Below are 22,678 nucleotides of genomic sequence, written 5' to 3' on the forward strand. Positions count from 1 at the left end.
AAATATAGCATGAACTAGTCTTTCTAGTACATACAGTTTCCAGCAGACATGCATTTGATTGTTGAAAGCTATCAGATCTTTTTTTTCCCTGAAAAAAGGAGGAACTTTTCAAGATATATTCCTTCTAGTTTACTTTCCTATATCCACGTAAGCACACTGTACTATTTCTAGGGCTTTAAGAAATATCATCCATGCTGATCCAAATCAAACAGACCTTTTGAGGGTGCTGACAATGACGACTTCATCGAGTGTGATCACATCTAAGCTTTAGCGCCTTGTTTGCTCTGTAATGCTGTGCCAAGATCTTGGCCTTTAGATGTTTCCAGAATCCCTGGCAACATCATTTATTTGTTTGTGAGTAAAAGCCTTAGAATGATTTTGCATCTATAACAAAAAGTCAAGGGAAAATAAAGTAGTGTGAATTTCTTCCTGGACTAGAATTGTTTTCTTACCTAATCAAAACACTTGGAAGGAACCAGTTAGAAGAACTTAAGTTGTTCTTTTAGAAGAACAAAAGTTTATGGATAGTCCATTTACCAAACATAAGAGAAGCAAAATGAACGAAAGGATTTTCTCTAACAGGATTCATTATTTCAATCTTTGGAATTAAATTATTTTTCTATTAAGAGCATTAGCATTTTTAAGTTATAAAGGATATTGATGGGAACTATGATTATTGGCTTATGATGTTTAACTTCTAAAACAATTTTTTACAAAAAATATCTACCCTTCACCCTAATCTGATGACTTTAGGTTATGAGTATTTTAACAGCAGAATATTATGACAATAACCCTTACTAAATGAGCTTTAATTAAATAGCATAAAAGATAAACACGGCTGCAGTACCAGAAAGCAGTAATGGCAGAAGTAACACTTCATAATTTCTGTAGTAAGTTTTCAAAATAGCAAACCTGTAACTGATTTCCTTCTATTTTGGCTACATTTTGAGAAGCAGAACAAAGGCACTGAAAAACAAATAGGTCCTTGTAAAAAATGGAGAAGAGGAGAATGAGCACCATAGATGCGCACGCTCCCATCAGAGGGTGCGGAGGGGACAGGGAACCCAACACACTTGGTGGTTTGTCAGATAACACCAAGCCCATACGGCCCTTTTCCACTTGCCTTTGGTGTATGCCAGCCTCCATGCCAGGGCAGCAGGGCACTGCAACATGTGGAGAGGCTGACAGTTTCGCTGGCTCCCACTTGCTCCTCAGGCCAAAGTCCAGGCAGAAGTTGGCCTTGTGGGGTTCCTGTCATCCGGCCAAGCTACGGCACCCCTGGGACGCTGGCCAAATCCTGCATGAGTAGTCATCTTCACATCCTCTTCAGTGCCAGGGGGTTAGACTGAAGGACACCCCTTCTATTGAATTTTATGGTGTTGTCCACTAGCCCAGGAAAGTAAGAGAAGAAAGCGGGGGGGGGGGGGGGGGGAGAAGAAGAGAGATGGAAAGAGAGGAAGAGAGAAAAAGAGAAATGAAGAGAAAAAGGAAAAGAGAGAAAGGGGGAGAGGGAGAAAGAGAAAACAAGGGACGAAAGGAAATGTAAGGAAAATGAAAGGAAAGGAAAAATGAAAGGAAAGGAAAGGAAAATGAAAGGGAAGGAAAAAAAGAGAAAGAAGCTTGTAGAGGGGAAAGCATTCCTCAAACCATTGGTCTGGGACTGAAGCCCAACATCCATCTCTAAACCTCATCTCCATTTTTTTGTAGAAATTTCAATAACCATGATCCATCTACCCTGGGTCATATACTTTCTCAAAGACAGAGTGGCCACAAGCCACCATGGCACAAATACCAGATAATCTATATGTTTTATGAACGATCAACACACGCAGCATCTTCAGACATATATATTCCTTAGAGGGCAGAGACATGAAATTTAAAAGTAGATAGTCTTAAAAAGGGGCCTTCAATGCCATTGTTAAGGCTAATAGAAAAATATTACTTATAATAAGGTTCTTCAATGACTGTATGAACATATAGGCATGCAGATAAACATTCATACTAGTGGGTAGAGATGTTCAAACATCAGTTCACATATACATGTCATCTTTTCTGAACCAATAAAGACAATGCATTTTTAAAGGAATCTTTGTATTTTATTATTTTTCCCAGACAAGTACAAAAAAATCATAATCTTGCATAATTTCTTTCAAATGGATACACTTAAGACAATTTATCAACGCTTTCTTAAATTTTACACCACACTGAACTCCAACACATTTTGGTTTTAAGGTAAACCAGGTTTCTAGCTCTTCCCTGTGGAGAAGTTACTTTCAAGTCAGTGAAAGTTCTTGGCCCATGATTAAAAGTCTTTGCCAATTAGTCCTCAACAACTTCAATTCATTTTTTTCTGGTTCAAGATGAGTAGGAGCCTAATAAGGCTGTGATAAAAGGGCAAAAGGCACTGAGAGCCAAAAGCGGATTAATGAGCTCCTCCATTTATTTGTCTTCCTAACAGCTGAACTGTTACAACTATTGACACTCTTCAAAAGGTTCCGCTCTGAACCCTGTCCAGGCACTGCAGGCTCCAATGGACATCTTCAAATCCAGAGAATGGCGGGGCAAGAGCTTCCCCTGTGTGATGCCAAAACCAACAAAGCCCCATGGATCAGGTAATGAAACTTCAGCTTTTCCCCCTTTGAGATTTATTTACTGGCAGCTGACAAGGGGCAAATTCAGCTCGAATTGTGCAGTCAAGGCCCTGTCAAGCTTTTAGAGGCACCCTTGTCTTGAAGCACCTTCATGACTGGCATTTCGCTCAAAAGCCCTCGGCACCGGTCCTTAACAGCTTATGACATCACAAAGGACACTCCAGACAGATGCCTACATGGCATCCTGCAGCATTTTAAAAGAGAATTAGTGGTTTTAATTATGGTCGTAGTATGAAAGGGAACCATGCAAGCGCCACAGGAGACCTTTGATCAGACCCTTTTGCTAGTACAATGCCACGGAACTGTGACTATTCCTGGTAAGGGGCCTTTTCTTGCTGAATGACTCACCAGTGATCTTTGAATGCAGACAAGCTTCTGGCCCTCCCTCTTCATTAGTGAGCATTTCTATACAGGGGCCTATATGGTGCTTGGAGTCTAGGAGCTATACAATTGGGGGGAAAAGAATCCCTACGGATTCTGGCCTCTACTTAGGAAGTGCTGAAGGACTCTGAGTGACTTTATTCATTAAAACAGGTTGCTATTAATTAACTGTCATAATAAAATAAAGAACCATTATTTGCATTTCTTACTCTGTTCTCTTTAGTAATGTGTATAAAAGATGCTTGTAACAGAAATGAATTTATTGAACAACTTCCCCATCCCCCAATAATCACACCCCCCCCTTTATTTTTTGCATTTGGGCGGCAGGAGCCTACTAATTATTGGGCCTAGATCTGTGAGTCTAAAAGAAGTAATACATAAATATGAAATAAATTGAATAAATAGAAAATACTTTTTATTTGCCATTCATTTCTGTAACTGAAATAAGCAAACATTAAATTAGCTTTTCTTTTTGGTGATTGTAGGAAAACTACCGGGTACAGTATGATTCAAACTTTTTTCAGAATAACACCTACTGGGAAAGGTAAGTAGTATGAAGTATGAGATTGTGGAACAAGCCATTACTTAAATGAAGCATATCAAGGTTCCTTCTTTTAAAAAAACCATTTCACTTGCAAGAAATAGAAAGCATCTTGGAGTTGGTATGAAGATTTTAAGAATTTAACTTTTAAAACTGATCCTAATAAGCACAGCCCTTAAAAGACTTATGATTAATAGTTTCAGTATAAGAAAACTAGTCATGTAGAACCTAGTATCGGACCTAGTCATTTGGTGAGTGAGTGTGGAAGGATGTTTCTGAAAGCCTCTGTGGAAATGCTAATTTGGGAACACAGAATAAACAGAATTTGCATACATAGTACATCTCAGGTGGAGCATCCTGATGCAGTGCTGCTAGCTTTTTGTTTTGCTTTGTTTTTGTTTTTGCTTGGAGGAAAAACTTTTGGACTTCAGAATTTTGGAAGCAAAATGACAAGCAGTTTTTCACTTCTTGCTGGGTCAGGCTTTTTTCCTATTTCTCAGACTTTGCAGTTCTTTTCTTAGGTGATTGAGAGCAACTGAAATATCAGCTAGCTGGGGATCATTTTGTGCTTTTTGAGTGTAGAGACGAAAATGTTTGATGGTTTCAGACAACAGGACTTCCAGGTCTGTGTCTCTCTCCTGAAGACGCAGCATCCGCTCACAGGCGATGGCATAGTTCTTGTGCCAATTCACTGGGTGCTCCTTTTGTAAATTGACAATCTCCTTATACAACTGGAAAACAGCAAAAATGTTGCTATTCCATTGTTGTTCTTTGTCTCTTTTTTCCCCTCAAAAACAGAAAACACAGAGGAATTAATAACACAAGGGGGGAAAAAAAATCCAAGCAGCCTACAGTAAAAATCTAATTGTTGCTAGGCCATGCAGAAAATGCAAGGATGTTACTGTAATTATTACAGTAGCAGGAGGCAAATATGCTTCATCTCAAACTGCTTCTGGGGTTTTCAGATGTTGAGGGGGGAACCCGAGACACATGTGTTAGGACAAAATGCTCTTCCTCCAGAAAGATCTTCTGGGAAAGGATTTAGTGCTAACTGGTGGAAAGCTATTTACTCAACAGGCAGAGAGGTTGAAACTCTAAATTTAGCTGCTGGAGAAAAAATAGCTTTCTTTAGCAGACTGATTGGAAAAAAGAACTGGAAGGAATTTAGAAATTTTGCTCCACATTATTTATGTGAATTTTTCTCCACATTAAAAACAGTAATAATTAGCAACAATAAAAATGATCCAAACAATTCCATTATTGTAATGGACATAAAAGAGAATTTCAGAGACAGCCTTTGAGTGAGACTTCTAAAAATCTTCACAGTAGCTTATAGTTTATGACCTTGATAGTTAAAACTCATCCACAAGAATTCAGAAATCTGATTTTTCAACATCAGACACAGTGCTAATTGTTAGCATTTGATATTGACATTTCCAGAGAAAAGTACATTAAAGTTTAACATAAAAAATGCAGACACAAATCTGTAAAATGGAGTGTTATGCTTGCTTGCCAGCCTTGTTGGGGACCACCACACCAGAGCTGGATTCCCAGGAATTTTCCAGTAGACTCTGAGCACAAAATAGCAATGATGCTTTCTATGGGACAAGTATTTATCTATTTTTTTAATTAAAATTGCATCCACAGTATCATTTAGTTGAAAGGGACCAATTATATTACTGTCTCTACTTCTACTCCAGAGCAAGACCAATGCACATCTCAAATTCCACAATCCACAATATCATTTTGATATTTAGTAAGTCCCAGGCTTCAAGTTGCCTTTTACAGCAACCTCTCTCTTAGTTCCTTTTTTTAAAAAAATGTTAATTTTGGAGTGTTTTATGGTGAATCTCATTGTTTTAGAACATTCCAAACTTTTTTTTTTTTTGGATCCGGTCGTGGGGCCTGAACCCTGGACCTGGGCGCTGTCCCTCAGCTCTTCTGCTCAAGGCTAGAGCTCTACCACTTGAGCCACAGCGCCACTTCCGGAAAATTTTTTTCTGCTTATGTGGTGCTGAGGAATCGAACCCAGGGCTTCATGCATGCAAGGCAAGCGCTCTACCACTGGGCCACCTTCCCAGCCCCAAACTTTGTATTTTTTAAAATTGAGATTAAGTGATTACATAATTTCACATATTTCTCAGTATTGTGGAATAGTGTTATTTAGTTAAAGTCATTAAACACATTTTAACCTTCATAAGGCACACTGTCATTATCATGGTCTATAAAGTTTGTGAATTCTATGAGCTTTGACAATACAATTATTTCTTCCACATCAGGTGATATTTACATTTCTTTCTTTTTGCTTAGTGTAAGCTGTTTTCCTTTTCTTGTATGAAAGAGTAAAGGGTCACAAGAAGCAGTTTCATGTACATCAACGCTAATAAGTCAGCCTCTTCCCTTTAATCTGTTTCTCTACCCTTTGTTCTTAATCTCTCTTTTTCTCAGTTGCTCCTCTTCCCCAGCTTCTCTCCAAGGAAGAATGTGGGTAAAGGTATAGCAAGCTACTGATACTAAGTAGCCACTCAATAAACTGCTTTTCACAACTATAAGGGTTTGGGGTCCAAAATACAGACAGCCTTTCAAGGAATTTTTGTTTCCCCACCTGCTGCTTAGCATCAGAGGCTCCATATGACCTATCTACAATTCTTTGGAACAATCACACCACCTTTCTAGAGTGTTCTGTAATTGAGGCAATTGGATGACTGAATCAAATGTGCTGAGCATTAAGTAACCAATAATTTCTCACTATGTGGAATTCTACTTTCTTTTCTCTACATTCCTCTGACATTAATCTCTGTGGAGAACTGTCAGTTCATTGGGGATATCTTTAATTTATTCCTATGGGAGCTGGGTTCTCCTTGTTCTCTTACTACTTCTGTACTTACTAAATGAAGAAGCTACCAAGTAAGGAAGTATATAATCACAAATATTCTTTATACTTAACAAGAATATTGTTGAAAACCTAGTACTGGGGTGGACTGTGTTGTCTTATAAGTGTTGTTTCATGAATGTTACTGTATACCTGGAGCCATAACCATAGCTATCCTTTGCATTTGCTGAAAAGCATAAAGTCTGCTGTGACAAGGAATCCACAGATGAGTTTCAGCAGCAGCTTGACAACTGACTCCCGCAGACATCACCAGTGAGAAGAGGAACTATCCAGTGAGAACAGGAACTCTCTGGAAGTCTCTGATTTCACCACAAAAATATTGCCTGGACTGGATATTGATGAAAACGAACTAAGCAACTCAAGGGCAGCAATGGGAGGGAGGGAAGGAGAGGGAGAGAAGGAACAGCTTACACACAGCAAAAGGAAAGAAATGGACATATCACCCGATGTGGGAGACACTGTTCTATTGCGAAAGCTCATAGAATTCACAAACATTTTAGATCGTGATAATGACAATTTGCCTTGTGAAGTTTAAAATATGTTTGTGACTTTAGGTATCACTATCTCACAATACTGTGAAATTTATGTAATCACTTAATCTCAAAAATTATTTAAAAAATGATGCCCGGTTTTCACAGGATTATAGACCCTATATAGAGATGAACAGGATTTGCTATGACTGAGATATGCAAGCTAATTTTTTTTTTTTGAGCTACTAGGGTTTGAACTCAGGGTTCCATGCTTGGTTAGGAAGGCCATGAGAACTAATCTTTTAAAGTTTTAGGCTCACGTTTTTTTTTTGTTTTTTTGTTTTTTTTTTGTCCGTTGTGGGGCTTGAACTTTGGGCCTAGGCACTGTCCCTCAGCTTTTCAACTCAAGGCTAGCGTTCTACCACTTAAGCCACAGCACCACTTCTGGTTTTCTAGTGGTTAATTGGGGATAAGAGTCTCATGGACTTTCCTGCCCAAGCTGGCTTTGAACAGCGATCCTCAGATCTCAGCCCCCTGAGTATCTAGGATTACAGGCGTGAGCCACCAGCATCCTGGCTCTAACTGCTTTCTATAACTCTCCTTGTGATCACATCAGACCCACCTCGGTAATCCAGGATAAGCTCTCACAGCAGGACCTCGAACTTATTCTCATCCACAGTCTCCTTTACCATGGATGGTAACATACCAGTAAAGACACAGATATTTTGTGTGTCTACCAATTATCCACTTCATACACGGTGATACAATTGAGCATTAGCCCACAGATACAATGCCCACAATAAGCTGGAAACAAAACAAAAAACACTCCAGCCTCTACTGCCTTCCCTCCAAAGATCCCTCTGTCTACCAGAGTCACATACGTTATATGCATGAGTGTAGAGTCGACCTTTCACACTGGACGGCATATCTGCGGTTTCTGCCAGGCTAAAGATGAAGAATGGGGTTTTCATCCTGTGGGTAGGAGAGGGGAATCTTCATTAAAATCACAACATCAAGTTTTCATTCAGGGCCAAATCTCCATGCTTTCAACTGGTATGATATATACAATTCCATCCCTGCCCCAACACACTTTTTTTTTGCTTTTGTTCTTGGTTTGAACTTGGGGCTTGTACTTGCTAGGCAAACATGCATGCTACCACTTGACTCTCCTAAGACCTCCTATTGTATTATTTTTAAGTTTCCCACACTTATGTAAGTTTACTTAGAACCAAGATACTATCCCCAAGATACATTTAATAGCAAATCTTCAGGAAAAAGTGTCCGTTCCTCATGGCTGTCATGACTGGTCTACTCCAGATGTTCACCACTGTCATGCCAGAGCAGCTGGGAGGGGGAGATGCGCGGCCTTTGCCAGCATATCCCTGAAGACCATCACAGGCACTCCTGCCACGTGGGGCCAGTGCTCCAAAGATAGCTGGACTCACTGACCAAATGAACCCATTCACATTGTATTCAGCACATCAATTAAACCAATACCTGCATGAATAATGGCCTATTTTCTTCTTTTATGTGATTTCCCCCAGCTTTCCTGCATTCAGTCACAATGAAGAACTATGCAGGCATCTTTGATCAGGTCTTCAAGGCAAGTATTTGTCCCTATGGTTAGACTAGCAACTTCAGAATGCCATTTTCTGGCTGTTCAAAAACTAGTGACATGGATCTGTTTTTGTAATCTTTATGCTGGAGTTGTATAGCTTGACAAATCATTATAAACCTACTTAAAATATGTAAGCCTTTATCATAACTCAATTAATGGTACACAATTCATGGTACAGACTGGGCATCAATACATTCTTGCCGAAAGAAGCATTCCATATATATTAATACTTCCGTCAGCATTACTTAGAATCTTTAGGCCCAAGACTGCTAGTCTTGGTTGTTTTGATTATTTAAAAAAAATACCAGGGTTTGTTTATATGTCTTTGGGAGTAGAAGGGGAGGCACAGAAATGGAGGCACAAAGGGTAAACAAATGCAGCAGTGGTACTCACTGGATCCTATGTTGAAAATGAATTATACAACTTGTGGGTAGGGCTGGAAGGGAAACACTGGGAGAGAACAAGTGTAGGGGTGATATTGTCCAAAAAGATATGTACTATTTACATGACGTAGGTAGCTTTAATCTCTCTGTGCATCTCCTTTATAATAATAAAAAATTTAAAATAAAATATATTTGATAAAAAACAATAATATCAACAATAATATCTTAAATACTTTATATGGGAAGTATAACTTCTCTCCCTGAACAAGAGTCAAATTTCTGCAGCTCTATCAGTGTGCTCTATCAGACTGAGAGCTCTATGAGGGTAGGGGCTGTGTTGTATTCATGTATGAAGCTCTGAAGGCTGGTGTAGTGCTGGCCTCTAGTAAGCAATAACTGAGGGCTTTCATAACCCACAGACACATTACAAAGGAAGCAAAGGTTGAAATAAACAAATTACATTCAACAGATCTGACTCACGTTAGTTTAGCTAAAGTAGGAATATAGTTGTTAAGATGTCTCAGAGTCAGATGTGAGATTTGGACTCTATCACTTGTAGCTGAGTAGCCTTGGAAACTCTCTGTATGTCTAGTTTTTTGTTTGTTTTTTAAATAAAGTAGGTTTAAGGAAGCTTCTTTGTGGGTTGATTAGTACAATGCCTCAAACCAAATAATTGTTCATAACTTATTTTTATTAACACATCTCTGGGTCCCAAGTGAAAAGTGTTTTAGGCTACTTCTCCGCCATATCAAAAAACAGACTGCAGAGCTGGGGGCATGACTCAAGCGGTAGAGTACTTGTGCAGGAAGCATGAGGGCCTAGGATCATCTCCAGTGCTGCAAAAGTAATAAAAATGGACTGCAAAGACCAAAACGAATATTGGTTACCTGGCTTGCCACATTTCTTCATTGGCCACAGCTTCCCAAGAAGATGGATCAAACCTTCAGTTTCAAGAAAAATAAAATTTTTCTGTTACATTTATTGATATAGACAGATGTTTGTTTTATAATCTTATAAGACCATTCAAATCTGCTGGATATTGAAGTACTGATAGTGATCAAATTAAAAAAGTCAATGTATCAGAAGTTTGGTTTGCATAATGAGTTCCAGTGCCTCCAGATAGTAAAGAAGAGATTGGGTGAGGGGAATAGGAAGGCTAGAGGTAGGGGGAAGAGTAGGGGTCAGCTCTTCCAAAGAGCTATTAGGTGCAAGCTAGATGGTGAAGAAAGGTATAAGCAACTATGATACTTTATGGGCAGCAAATAATAATGTCTACAAAAAATGAAATGCAGAGAAAGTGTCCAGAAGCCCTCCTCCCCCATGGCTTTGAGAAACTTGCTGGAGCTCTGATGCTGCTTGAAGACATTGATCACACCATTTGTTGTTTTTTCTTAATTGAAAATTTACAATTACATATCTATTTTAATAGAATGAAGATAATAAGTAGTACTGTACATACATACTTGTCATCAGCTGTCTGAAGATCTTTCTTTTCCTTTCTTTCTCTATTCCTTCCTTTTCCTTTCATTCATTATTTCTTTCCTCCCTTCCTTCTTCCTGTCCTTTCTTTTCTTTTCCTTCTTTCCTCCTTGCCCCTTCCCTTCCCTTCCCTTTCCTTTTTTTGTGCCAGTACTGGGGCTTAAATTCAGGGTTTTGAGCTCTCACTTGGCTTTTTCCACTCTCCCATTTGAACGACACATCCAAGATGTGTTATTTTCTCTTTTCTTTGTGGATGGAGGCAGAGTGCTTTGATGCATGCCTGGTTACCTAGCTCTGGCCTGTTACACAATGTGGTATATTCTATTACATTGACCTTTATAGCTTCTGTTCATAGGATTCTGTTGTTTTGTTTTTGAGGCAAGGTCTCACTATAGCATCTCAAAATGTAATCATTTTTAGGCAAATACAGCTGCTATCTTCTACTTAAAAATGTAACTGTTTATACCTTCCATATTCTTCAGTCCAATTATAAAGGTTTCTTGTTAGTGTAATCCATTTCTCAGGGTTGAATACAATCTCTGAAGGAACTAATTTGTCACAAGAGCCCCAAGGCCAAAGTGAATAGTTCTTTCTCCAGGTCGGGTCACCTTCATGGATTCCAATGCAAGCAAATGTTTCTTTTCTATCAAAGAGATAAAAATACATGGCGTGCTTCTAAGTTAAAACTCAAAGTTTTAAGTTAGAAAGTTCCTTTATGACTTCTTAAACTTTAGTTACCAACAAACCATTTATGAACATTTTGGTTTATTAAATCTTTCCCAAGTAATCTTAGTGTAAAACTATTGCTTATGAGGGCGGTAGTAAGGAGACACATCTTCCCATCACTTGGGATCAAGCCTTATTACTATGAAACCTGCTCTGCTACTGCCTAACATGTGGCCTTCCATATCTCTTTTTATCTTATAGGTAAAAACAGAAATAGCCAATGGCTCATGTCTATATTCTCAGCTGCTCAGAAGGCAGTTCACAGTTCCAAGCCAGCCTGGGCAGTTAACCAGGAAAAAGCTGGTTCCAGTGATAGAGTACCAGCCTTGAGCAAAATATCCCCAGTGAGAGCAGAAGGTCCTGAGTTCAAAACCCAGTAGCAGTAGCAGCATGTGCAAGTGCATGCACGTGCGCACGCACACACACACAGCAGAACAAAACAAAACAAAACACCCCAGCTTAAGTGTGAATGAAAGGCCTAGGGGGCTGGAAAGTACTAAGGTGACCAGAACCGAGACTGGATACGAACTGCTAACATGCTGCTGAGCTGTTAGCCCAACCTGTCAACAGATCTGATTCTGAATGGGATTTACAAAATTGATGACAGAACAGATGACCACCCAGGTCCTGGACCATACATGCAATAGTGCATGTGGGACTCAGAACTATGGCTACAAATGTTTAGAAGATAGAAAAGACATTGGAACCATAACTAAAAGAAGGTAGTCTTAGCTGGGCACCGGTGGCTCATGCCTGTAATCCTAGCTACTCAGGGGGCTGAGATCTGAGGATGGCAGCTCAAAGCCAGCTCGGGCAGGAACATCCATGAGACTCTTATCTCCAGTAAACCACTCAGAAAACCAGAGTGGCGCAGTGGCTCAAGTGGTAGAGTGCTAGCCTTGAGCTGAAGAGCTGAGGGACAGCACCCAGGCCCAGAGTTCAGGCCCCATGACTGACAAAAAAAAAAAATGTAGTCTTAGGACAACCTGGCAGTCTCCATTTTACAAAAGACAATTTAAGGAACTCGGCAAACCCAAAACAGGTTATTAAGCTAAAAAGAACATCAATCCCATGCGGACTCATCATAATCAAACTGCTGACAACTAAAAACAAACAAAAAACCTTGAAGGTAGCCAGGGAAAACTGTCACATTTCAATTTATAGTACAATCAATAACTTGAATGAAGTTTCTCATCAGAAAACACACAAGTCAAAAGTGTCTTTAAAAAAAAAATCACATTTTTTAATTCCTGGGGAAAATAATCATCAACCCAGAATTCTACATCTGCAAACCTTAAGAAATAAAGGTGAGATAAAATCATTTCCAGATAATGGGAGGATTAAAGAGAACCCACAGCTAACAGTCATACTCTAGTAGGAATGCTAACAGAATATCTTCCGAAGAGGGGGATGACATCAGAGGGGAGTTGGGATATTAAGGCTGAAGGAACAGCCACAGACCAGGAAAATACCTGGATAAATATTATTGAATAGTTTTTCTTGTAAATTCTTTAATATGTGCATGAAAATTGGAAACGAGAGATAAGGCTTCTACATGGCACTTGAAATGATAAATATTAACCCAAAACAGACTGTGAAAAGCCATGTGTGTAAATGGTAATTGCACAACAATCAGCAGAAAAAACAAAAACTTGTACCAAGATATATGATAAAAAGTGCAGTAAAAATTTACTTTTATGTAACAGGAGGGAAGTGGTTAAAGGAATATATTTTAGAGGGTGAACTTATATTATTTCATGAGCCACTGAAAATATCTGTCACTGAAAACTTTGGAATTTTTTTTTCCAAGTCTTTACAAGAAAAAAAATCATGAAATAAGATTTTCTTCGTAAGCTCTAGATGAACCCAAGCATTTCATGGACAGGAGAAATGTTCAACACTATACCATTGAAGGAGTTATTTATTCTTGACCTTAACTACAAAATAATTTTATGTTCTCAACTATAGAATTCACAATTCTCTTATTTTATTCTCAGCTAGCATAAACTGTAGGCGTTTTTCTTATTTATAAAAATGTCTTATCCTCTATAAAAATCCTTAAGCTATTTTTATATAGTGATTATTCCTGAAAAAAAATTGCTTTGCACTTAAAAGGGGTCTACGGTGTTGATCAGGAGGAAACTGTAATTGCTTGCGATCCACCTGCCATGATTTCAAGTAGGCAGGCACATCTCCAATTTCTCAGAATTGTGCTAAGATCTTATTTGCTGTTCTTGCTAATCTGTCTTTATTTTTCCTTTACCCAGAACAATAACATTTATTTCTGCCTGGCCTCATTTATGCACAGATATTCAATTTAATTACAAAGATAATCTCACCGGTGACAGGGAAATAGGTGTAGAAAATTGGTCTTTTGGATGAGGCACAGCTGCTACAGAAACAATTTTAGAAAAGCTTAAGATTTTAGAAAAGCTATTATATGAAAAGAATGCTTACTGTTTATTTATTTCAAGAAAGTGATGAAGATTAAATGTGACCATTCCACTGGGTAATACTCCTTCCACAGGATTCCACCGGTCTCCAGGAAAATGGACTCCTGGTAAATGCCTTGCCATCTTGGGTAAATACCACTCATAAGTCATCATCTGTAGAAAAATCATCGAAGGCCATACTTTTAGTGTATTGCCTGAAAGAATCAAGCTAATCAAATACTAGGAAAAGTGTAAACAACTCATTAAATGACTGAAAAATACATTTAAACAAGCGAGGAATCAATCATAGGGGTACTCTTTTAAGAGTGAGTTACGGGCTGGGAAGGTGGCTCAGTGGTACAGTGCTTGCCTTGCATGTACGAGGCCCTGAGTTCAATTCCTCAGCACCACATAAGCAGAAAAAGCCAAGAGTGGTGCCATAGCTCAAGTGGTAGAGCACTAGCCTTGAGCTGAAGAGCCGAGGGACAGTGTCCAGGCCTACAGTTCAGGCCCACAACTGATAAAAAAAAGAAAAGAAAAGAAAAAAAGAGTGAGTTACACCTTGGATCCTATGTGTTAAGATGTCTATCACCCATGACATTAATACCTAACTTCATTTAGCCTCATGCATTTGACCTACAGTCCAGATGAATTCCCCATTCTTATTCATGGGGAATGTGCACTTGGCTTTCAGAACAGCATCACTGGAAGTCAGACACTTCCAGTCTCTTCAGCTCCATGGTATGTTACTTTAACACTCTGAACATTCCTCCAGTAGAACTCTAGGCCTACAGCACCTGGCTGAAATTTCTCTGATGGCCAAACTCGACAACCTAGATAAAACACAGACATGTAACATATCTACACTCTCTCATGCATTTCTTCAAAAGAACCTATAATAAGTAAGTTATAATTCTGCCCTTCATAAGTACAATCATGTCGTAACCTAAGCCTCAAAGTTAAAAAACCCTTTTGTTTGGCTGGGTGCCAGTGGCTTATGCCTGTAACCCTAGCTACTCTAGAGGCTGAGATCTGAGAATCATGGTTTAAATCAGCCCAGGAAGAAAAGCCTGTGACATTCTCTAATTAACCAGCAAAAAACCTGAAGTGGGGACATAGCCCAAGTGATCAGCACAAGCGAAAGCACCAGACCTTGAGTTCAAGTCCCCCCCTCCCCCCAAATATAGTACAATAGCACGTACTAATAAATAAGCTAGCTTTTGCCAGAAATTAGACTGAAGATAAAAATTCACCAACTTGTGTGCAAATATAAATGAGAATAACTTATTACTACATGTGTAGTTTGCAAAAATTTTCACATAAGGCATCTGGAAGTGTTTTGTATAGTTTTCTCCCAAAATTCTAATTATTAATTCAACACAATTTATCAAAACAAGTATTTGCCTGATATTCTGCTTGACTGAATTTATCATTATTCTTTCAAGATTAAAAATTTCTCTTTTCCTAATGACTACTCTGAAAATGCTATTTTCCAATTCCAGAAAATTGTTTTAAAAGCCATCAAAATTTTCAAAATTCTTCTAACATAGTTTTGTCATAAGATTGATAAAGTTTATGCAAAAGTTATATAGCAAAGTGAACTGCTCTCTTACTCACTGATTGATTTATTTTATATTTAACCTAATATATTTTAGCTCCTAGGCCAGTGGACAGTGTTAATTTGAATGAGTGAACTCACTAAATATTCAAGAAATAATAACGATTTTACAATACAACAAACATAATAAAATAAATATTTTCAGGTTTTATTATGTGAGCTACAGACCTAACATGTTATTTGAATTGAACATAAAACATATTAATTTTTTTTTTGGGGGGGGGGTCCGGTCATGGGGCCTGAACTCTGGGCCTGAGCACTGTCCCTCAGGTCTTCAGCTCAAGGCTAGCACTCTACCACTTGAGCCACAGCGCCACTTCTGGCTTTTTTTTTTCTGCTTATGTGATGCTGAGGAATTGAACCCAGGGCCTGAAGCATGCAAGGCAAGTGCTCTACTACTGAGCCACCTTCCTAGCCCCAAAAGATATTAATTTTTTTTTTTGTGCCAGTCCTGGGGTTTGAAATTAGGGCCTGGGCACTGTCCCTCACTTTTTTTTTTTTTTTTTTTTTTTTTGCTCAAGGCTAGTGCTCTCTATCTTCTGGTGTTTTGGTGGTTAACTGGGAGACAAGAGTATCATGGGTTTTCCTGCTGGGGCTAGCTTGGAATTGTGATCCTCAGATCCCAGCCTTTCGAGTAGGTAGGAGTTTAGGTACCTAACTAACATATTAATTTTTAATAAAAACTATTCAGTTTAAATGAGAAAGAGACAAGTCATATAATTTATGCCATGAGCTATGAAATAAGCCAAAGAATGTGATAAACATTCGACCTAAGAATGATTATGACTTAGGTGTGGTGTCACACTTTCGTAATCCCAGCACGCAGGAAGCCGAGGCAGGTTCTGAGTTTGAGGTTACATTGAAAGATCCTCCTGTCTCAAAAAGGCAAAACCAAAACAAAACAAAAAATTCACCATCAATAGATCATGAAAATTATGTCCATCACTGGTTTTTGAAGTTTATTTATGTGTTTATTTGTAGTATCACTACATTGTCCAGGTTACTCTTTAAGTCTTAGACTTTCGTGAACCTCCTACTTTGGCTTCCCAAGAACTATAGGTGTGTATTATTATCTGGCTAAAAGGATTAAAAAAAAATGTTTTGGGATGATTGCTATATTCTGACTATATTTTTCATATACTTACTTCTTGGTCTACTAATGAAATATCAGGTCTCAGCCCCTCACAGTAATGCATGTAACGAAGAGAATTTCCAGGTAAATCTCCTCTGAGTAAGATGATTGCGTCATGAGGCATAGAGTCTAGAAGGTTCTTTGCAAATTTATCAATCACATTGTTGGTTCTTTGGTCACAAATACTAAATAAAAAGATTTTAAAAGTTAAAACAGCAAATCTTTGCTACAGTTTTAAAAATAGCTTGTTTTCCCCTGCTGTTTCCTTCCCGTCATACAATCTACATTTAGCATTTCAAAGTGTTTTAATTGCTATCCTCTGACAAGATATATATATATATATATGAAAAAGTGCTATCATCTGATAACAAAGGGGGAGGTAACTGTAAAGGAACAAAATAGCTTTATTTTACATCTAGAATTTATAATCATTTCTATACAAAGGGAATCAGTTCATGGTCAAGAATCGCTACTTCTTCCCCAGAAAGTAATGCAACTTCATTTAACAATTTCTGGTTGCACAGAAAACTGAAGATAATTTCATATTAGTTCTATTTTCTCCAAAGGAACTTTTGGAAATACAAAGGGAAATCTGTCAGTTTCTGACACAAATTTGTTTGACACTTGTGTGACTCTTGCATGCAGAGGTCGGTCCTTCCCATCATCTTCCTGTAGCCCAAGATCCCTATGTTCTTTTCTCCCAAGGAGTCTCTAGGAAATAAGACCAATGAGAAGGAAGGCATGGAACAGTTCATTGAGTTTTTGCTTCTCTCTAGACATTTTTTGCTATTTGTCACTATAGCAAAATAGTTCCTTTCAATCATAAAGTGGACCTTCTCACTTCACTATTCATAGAGAACCTTCTATGAATAGAGAAAAGGACCACAAGAGAGACAATGCAGCAAAAACTAGGAACGGCAGTATCCTTCCTCTAGTTATCAGGTCCATCAACTGACAAAGCCCAGGAACACTGCCTGAAGTTGAATCAAGAAGTTAGTATCACCAAGAAAATAAACAATCTAGGAATACTCTCATCCCTGCCTTTGCCATCAGTGCCATAATAACTGCTTCTTACTATATAGATGTAACTATTTTTTCATCAGGAAACTTGCTATCTACTCTATTTCTCTAGGTAAATTAAAAAAATCAAAACAAGATAAAACATCCAGCCTTGTGCAGATATCCCCTGTTACTAAGCCTGGACTGCCCTGGTGATCACTGCATTCGGACCAAGCTGTCTCATTTCAGGTCTTAGAAACCAATAGAGGTGAAAAGTAAAATAAAGCTCCAAAATCGAAATGACCAGATATTTTTTGGCTTGAGTTACTTTCCAAAAGATAACCACGTGCTGTTACCTGTAATTAGAATATAGTTGGTAAACTACAAACAGAGTTGCTGAAAGCCACTCCAGATGCTGCAGCCCACTGCTGTTCAGCACTCGATTAGTCTCAGACACAAGTGCAGACAAACCAATGCCAGCAAGGACGGCCACCACAGCATTGCTTTGCATCCAGAATCGTTCCACCTATGAAGGAGACACACAAGCTGTATGTTCAGGTAAGAAGTTGATTCTGTCAGTCAGGTGTGTGGGTACTTTACAAATATATAATTTATTCAGACCCTCCTAACTCATCTCCTGAGTCTAGCCCCAGGTCACTTTATTTTACCAGCTTTGAAACATTCCTCCCCAGCTTGGAACCACATATTCATCTCAATACTGTAGCCTTCACCTTGAACCCCAGTAGTAAGTAGGGTGAAGGAAGTAGAAAAATGATTTCACTTTACCCCCTTTTTATCTACATAGAAAAGCAAGCTCTCCTCTCTTCCTCTCCCTGACTTCTTCCTGTGGGTTGGCAGCTGGGGCTAGGCCTGTACAACTTTCCTTTTCCTTTTTGAGACTCTCCCTTTCCCTTGGAAGACAACTGTCCACAGGAAGCACTAGGCCAGGGCAGACTCTGTACCTGTGGCACCCATGGGTGGGAGTGGTTGGGGCGGAGCCAGTCTTACATGGTACTATGGTGAATACTGGTGAGCCTACCCACTCTAGAGGCAGCAGGAGGACATCCCTTTGCCCACTATGGTGCCACATCCTCCATTTTCAGGGTGACTTCCTAGTTCTTGAAAAAATACCAATTGGAGCCGGGCACCTGGTGGCTCATGCCTGTAATCCTAGCTACTCAGGAGGCTGAGATCTGAGGATCGAGGTTCAAAGCCAGCCCAGGCAGCAAAGTCTGTGAGATTCTTATCTCCAATAAACCACCAGAAAACCCAGAAGTGGCGCTGTGGTTCAAGTGGTAGAGCATTTGTCTTGAGCTCAAGATCTGAGGGACAGTGTATAGGCCCAGAGTTCAAGCACAATAGCCAAAAACAACAACAACAAAAACACCAATTGGTTTCAACTGCTGGAAAAGGGCTATCTTCATTTAGAGTTTCTATTATATAAGAGAAAAGCCCTAACTTCAGATGGCTACCAGGGAAAATAGAAACAGGTTCTCTTTTGGGACTGGTAAGGTAAGAAGTAAGGGTACAGGTTGATAAAGATTCTCCTATTAGGATTAATACCATCCATCCATCCATCCATCCATCCATCCATCTATCAAGAGAGAGAGAGAGAGAGAGAGAGAGAGAGAGAGAGAGAGAGAGAGAGAGAGAGAAATCCTTAAAAAAAATTCCAAGTGAAGTACAATTGGACTCATATTTGCAAACAGATACACAGGCTCAGAGACACACGCGCACACGCATACAGAGGCACACACAGCTACTGAATTCTTAGGTTTATTTTTCAAATTGGCTACTCTGTTAACTAAAAATAAATGTACCTTTTTCCTCTAAAAATCGGCCACAGTTTTGATGGCTCAATGACTTAATTTGTGGCTTATAAGAACATATGTACAATTTTAACAATTCTGAAATCATTTGCCCTTCTACAAGGCTCATGAAAGACACACTTGAACAATTTTTACAAACTTTCTAGTTAAAAGATATATCTAAGTAAAACTTACCACACCCATGAAAAGTGGTTTTGAAATATCTAGATTTGCCCTCCATGCAAAGAATAATGAATAAATGCAAAACATTGCAGTAAAAAGCCGAACTAGTGATGGATTCTGTCTGTCCCTAAAAATAAATAATAAAAGTATGTTTAACGTTGCCTGTATGTATACCATAATATTACATACACTTAAACTTTAGGAAATATTCTGAACTGGGAAGCTTTCCATTTTCAATAAGAAATATTTAAATTAAAAAAATCCTCATTGGAATAACTGACACTAAACATAATAATAAAATTAAATTGCATTATAAACTTAGTAGTAAAGATGTAAAGTTGAAATTCACATGAAATATGAATAATTTTATGAACTTTGTGAAGCAGTCAAGAATATATAAAAATTGAAGCCTATTTTCATGCACAATATATCAAGGGTTTCAAAATGTAAAAACAGTATTAAGAATTTAGTTGTAATGCATTATGTTCATAAAATGTTTGTTAAATAGTAACTCCTTTATACAACTACTTTAAGATAATAAAAAATATTTTTAAAAGAAAAAAAAGAGTTTAGTAGTATGAGAAGGTACGTTAGTATAATGTTTGACAAAAGTTAGATCACATCTCTGTCAAGAACCTTAAACTATAATAGGTGATTCTGTTATTTGACATACAGGTACAAATAAATCTGTAAGCATGAATAAACGTAATCTATACAAGTGTTTTAGTATTAGCATCACTTATAATAGTAGAAAAGTAGACGCAATCTACTAATCCTTTTGAATGAGTTTTCCAAGGCTGGCTAGGGAGGTCTCTTAGTCACAAAGCACTACCCTACCATGTACAAGGCCCTGGGTTTGATACTCAGCACCATCAATCAATCAAATTTATAAACAACTCTTCTATAGTCAATCAATGGATGGAATATAACATACAGTATTTAAGTGATCTTAAGGATTTTTTTTACTATAGGAGAATGGTATCTACATGATTCTAAATGCCAAGCAAAGAAAACTATAAATATATGCATGCTTATATACATATATGCATATGCGTATATATAAGTACATATGTATATATGTACATGTATATATGCATATATATAGGTACATATACATATATTTATGCCAACATATCAGGAAGTAAATGAGTAAGAAAGAATGAATAATTCTATACTTTTAAGGCTTTTTTAATCATCAGAAAAATTAAAATAATTGTTTGCTTCTTTGGCAAATCAACATTAGCTTTACACCAGTGGTTTAGGACATCAAATGACTTATCTGTCTCAACTCTCATAAACTGGTCAAATGTTTGAAATCATTTATAATCAGAGGACAGAATAAAATAGCAAGAAAATAATACATATTTGCCTCAATGGAATATAAATACTGGCACCATTCTAGAAGGGAAGCTTTTAAACATTAATCCAAAGAAGTGGAGGTGTGACTCAAGGCACCAGCCTAGAGTAAAAAAGCCAAGCAAGAGTGTGAGACCCTGAGTTCAAGCCTGAATACCAGCACACATGCACACACACCCACACACCCCACTAATTCAATTCATGAAAATGAAAAAAAAAAACATCAAGAGAAAGAATTGTGTTACTCACTTTTTTACAGAACATATATTAGCCCAGACTGCAAGGGCTTGGATATTGAATGAGAGCTCTGTCTTCATACTGGTTATTTGAGAACTGTAAAATCAAAACATTATCAGCTGAAAACATACTTGATAAATTCCCAAGAAATGTTCTCTCTAGAAAAAAATCTGATTTTGCACTGACCCATTTTAAGGACTGTGATTGGAGTTTTATTTTGTCATCTAATAAGTTAAGGAAAGAATTACACAGTTCTAAGATGTTTTTCAAATATAATATTTGGTTATCAACATATATAAATTAGGATAGTAACAGGACCAATATTTTTTCATTTTTTATTTTGGTACACTGTATAGGACATCCCTGATTTTTCTGCTAAGAAGTTGCTTGCAAGAACTTATGTTAGTGGTGTGAATATGGTAACCAACGAGTTAACAAATGAAGACAAAATTAAATTAATTTTCTAAAGATTCAATCATGAGGGGGGGAAAAAGGCCTAGGAACTTGTAATCATTCTTTTCTGTATTACCTTCTTTCTTAAGAAAGCTTCCCTGTCTACAGTTTTTGGCTTACAAAATGTTTAAGCAGGGGCTGGGAAGGTGGCTCAGTGGTAGAGCGCTTGCCTTGCATGCCTGAGGCCCTGGGTTTGATTCCTCAGCACCACATAAGCAAAAAGAAAAAAGCCGGAAGTGGAGCTGTGGTTCAAGTGGTAGAGTGCTAGCCTTGAGCTGAAGAGCTGAGGGACAGCGCCCAGGCCCAGAGTTCAGGCCCCACGACCAGACCCAAAAAAAACAAAAACAAAAAAAAAATGTTTAAGCAATCTCAGAGAAAATTATTCTCCTCTCTCCAATTAAACTAATTAATTCCATGAATTCATAAGAAACCTTCAAATGTCTAAGTTGCAATATAGTCACTGCTGTAGCAGTTTTTTTTTTAAATTTCTAAATAAAGAAAGAAGTTTATACACCATCTCAAGAAACTTCTCCCTACTGGCAATTTTACTGGAGAAAATGTGATGCCATAATTAAGGAAAATATACAATGTGTATTTTACTAATGGAGACCCATCTTACCATGAGAAGCTAGCCTAACTCATCTGCAAATACACTTGAAAAATTGATTCCGGCATGGGGCCTATTTCTTCAAAAGAAATGGAGTCAGTCTCAAAATTAATTCTTAGAGAACTGTTGCTTAAATGTAAGCTCTAAAATATGGTCACTGCCTAAGGTTAGATTCAATAATTTCCTTGTACAGGATTGCAATTTAGAGATATGCATGGGTAAAGAATTTAATTTGCTTGACTGGAAGAGGGTAGATGATTGGGCCCCATCACGTTGAAGGATTTCCTGGTAGGTTAATTATGAACCACCTTTCTCAACATTCCTGTCCACCTGAAACAATCATGCAGAGAGTATAGGGCTAGGCCTCCAACCATGTGGGTGGAGTTCCCTAGCCATCGCTTCCATCTAACCTTTTTTCTTTTTTCCTTTTTCTGGCTAAAAACCCAACAGCTATTATTTAACTTACATTAAATACATGACTGTTATGTGCGATTAATACAAGCTGGATATACAGTCTAGGGTTACTCTTGGGAGTTCTTTGGGGATCCAGTGGGATTTGCTAAGGGTAAAAAGTATCACAGTAATCCTGAATGCTCGATCCAATGACCTTGGAGAGGTGGGTAGAAAAGAACAAGCAGTCATTCTTTCCACATGGGCTACCAAGGGACACAGTACACTCAAAGTGAACAATGAACTGTTAAAAGATGTGGC

At 38.1% G+C, this 22,678-nt stretch overlaps 1 protein-coding gene and 1 long non-coding RNA gene across 4 annotated transcripts in view; one reads left to right on the plus strand and one right to left on the minus strand.

The window, feature by feature from the left end:
* Window positions 1-2,074: 2,074 nt before the first annotated feature.
* Tmem260 (transmembrane protein 260) overlaps window positions 2,075-22,678 on the minus strand; it is a 51,364-nt gene continuing 30,760 nt past the window's right edge. For 2 of the 3 annotated variants that reach the window (XM_070032887.1, XM_070032897.1), the window contains 9 exons: window positions 20,920-21,003; window positions 19,327-19,441; window positions 17,680-17,849; window positions 16,338-16,509; window positions 13,600-13,748; window positions 10,883-11,059; window positions 9,825-9,878; window positions 7,818-7,908; window positions 2,075-4,304 (listed from right to left, as the gene is read on the minus strand). In XM_070032887.1, the coding sequence (XP_069888988.1) occupies window positions 4,050-4,304; window positions 7,818-7,908; window positions 9,825-9,878; window positions 10,883-11,059; window positions 13,600-13,748; window positions 16,338-16,509; window positions 17,680-17,849; window positions 19,327-19,441; window positions 20,920-21,003 (1,267 nt within the window). In that variant the 3' untranslated portion in view covers window positions 2,075-4,049. Of the gene's footprint in view, window positions 4,361-7,817; window positions 7,909-9,824; window positions 9,879-10,882; window positions 11,060-13,599; window positions 13,749-16,337; window positions 16,510-17,679; window positions 17,850-19,326; window positions 19,442-20,919; window positions 21,004-22,678 lie in introns of all 3 variants that reach the window. The other variant, XM_070032893.1, reaches the window with a different exon arrangement.
* LOC138834144 (uncharacterized) lies at window positions 2,881-6,974 on the plus strand. The gene is made up of 3 exons (XR_011374000.1): window positions 2,881-2,968; window positions 3,518-3,576; window positions 6,641-6,974. It is a non-coding gene; the product is annotated as an uncharacterized lncRNA (long non-coding RNA).

The sequence above is a fragment of the Dipodomys merriami genome, unplaced genomic scaffold (genome assembly GCF_024711535.1).
Source record: "Dipodomys merriami isolate MVZ:Mamm:240054 unplaced genomic scaffold, mDipMer1.0.p SCAF_1, whole genome shotgun sequence".
NCBI classification, from domain to species: Eukaryota; Metazoa; Chordata; class Mammalia; order Rodentia; family Heteromyidae; genus Dipodomys; species Dipodomys merriami.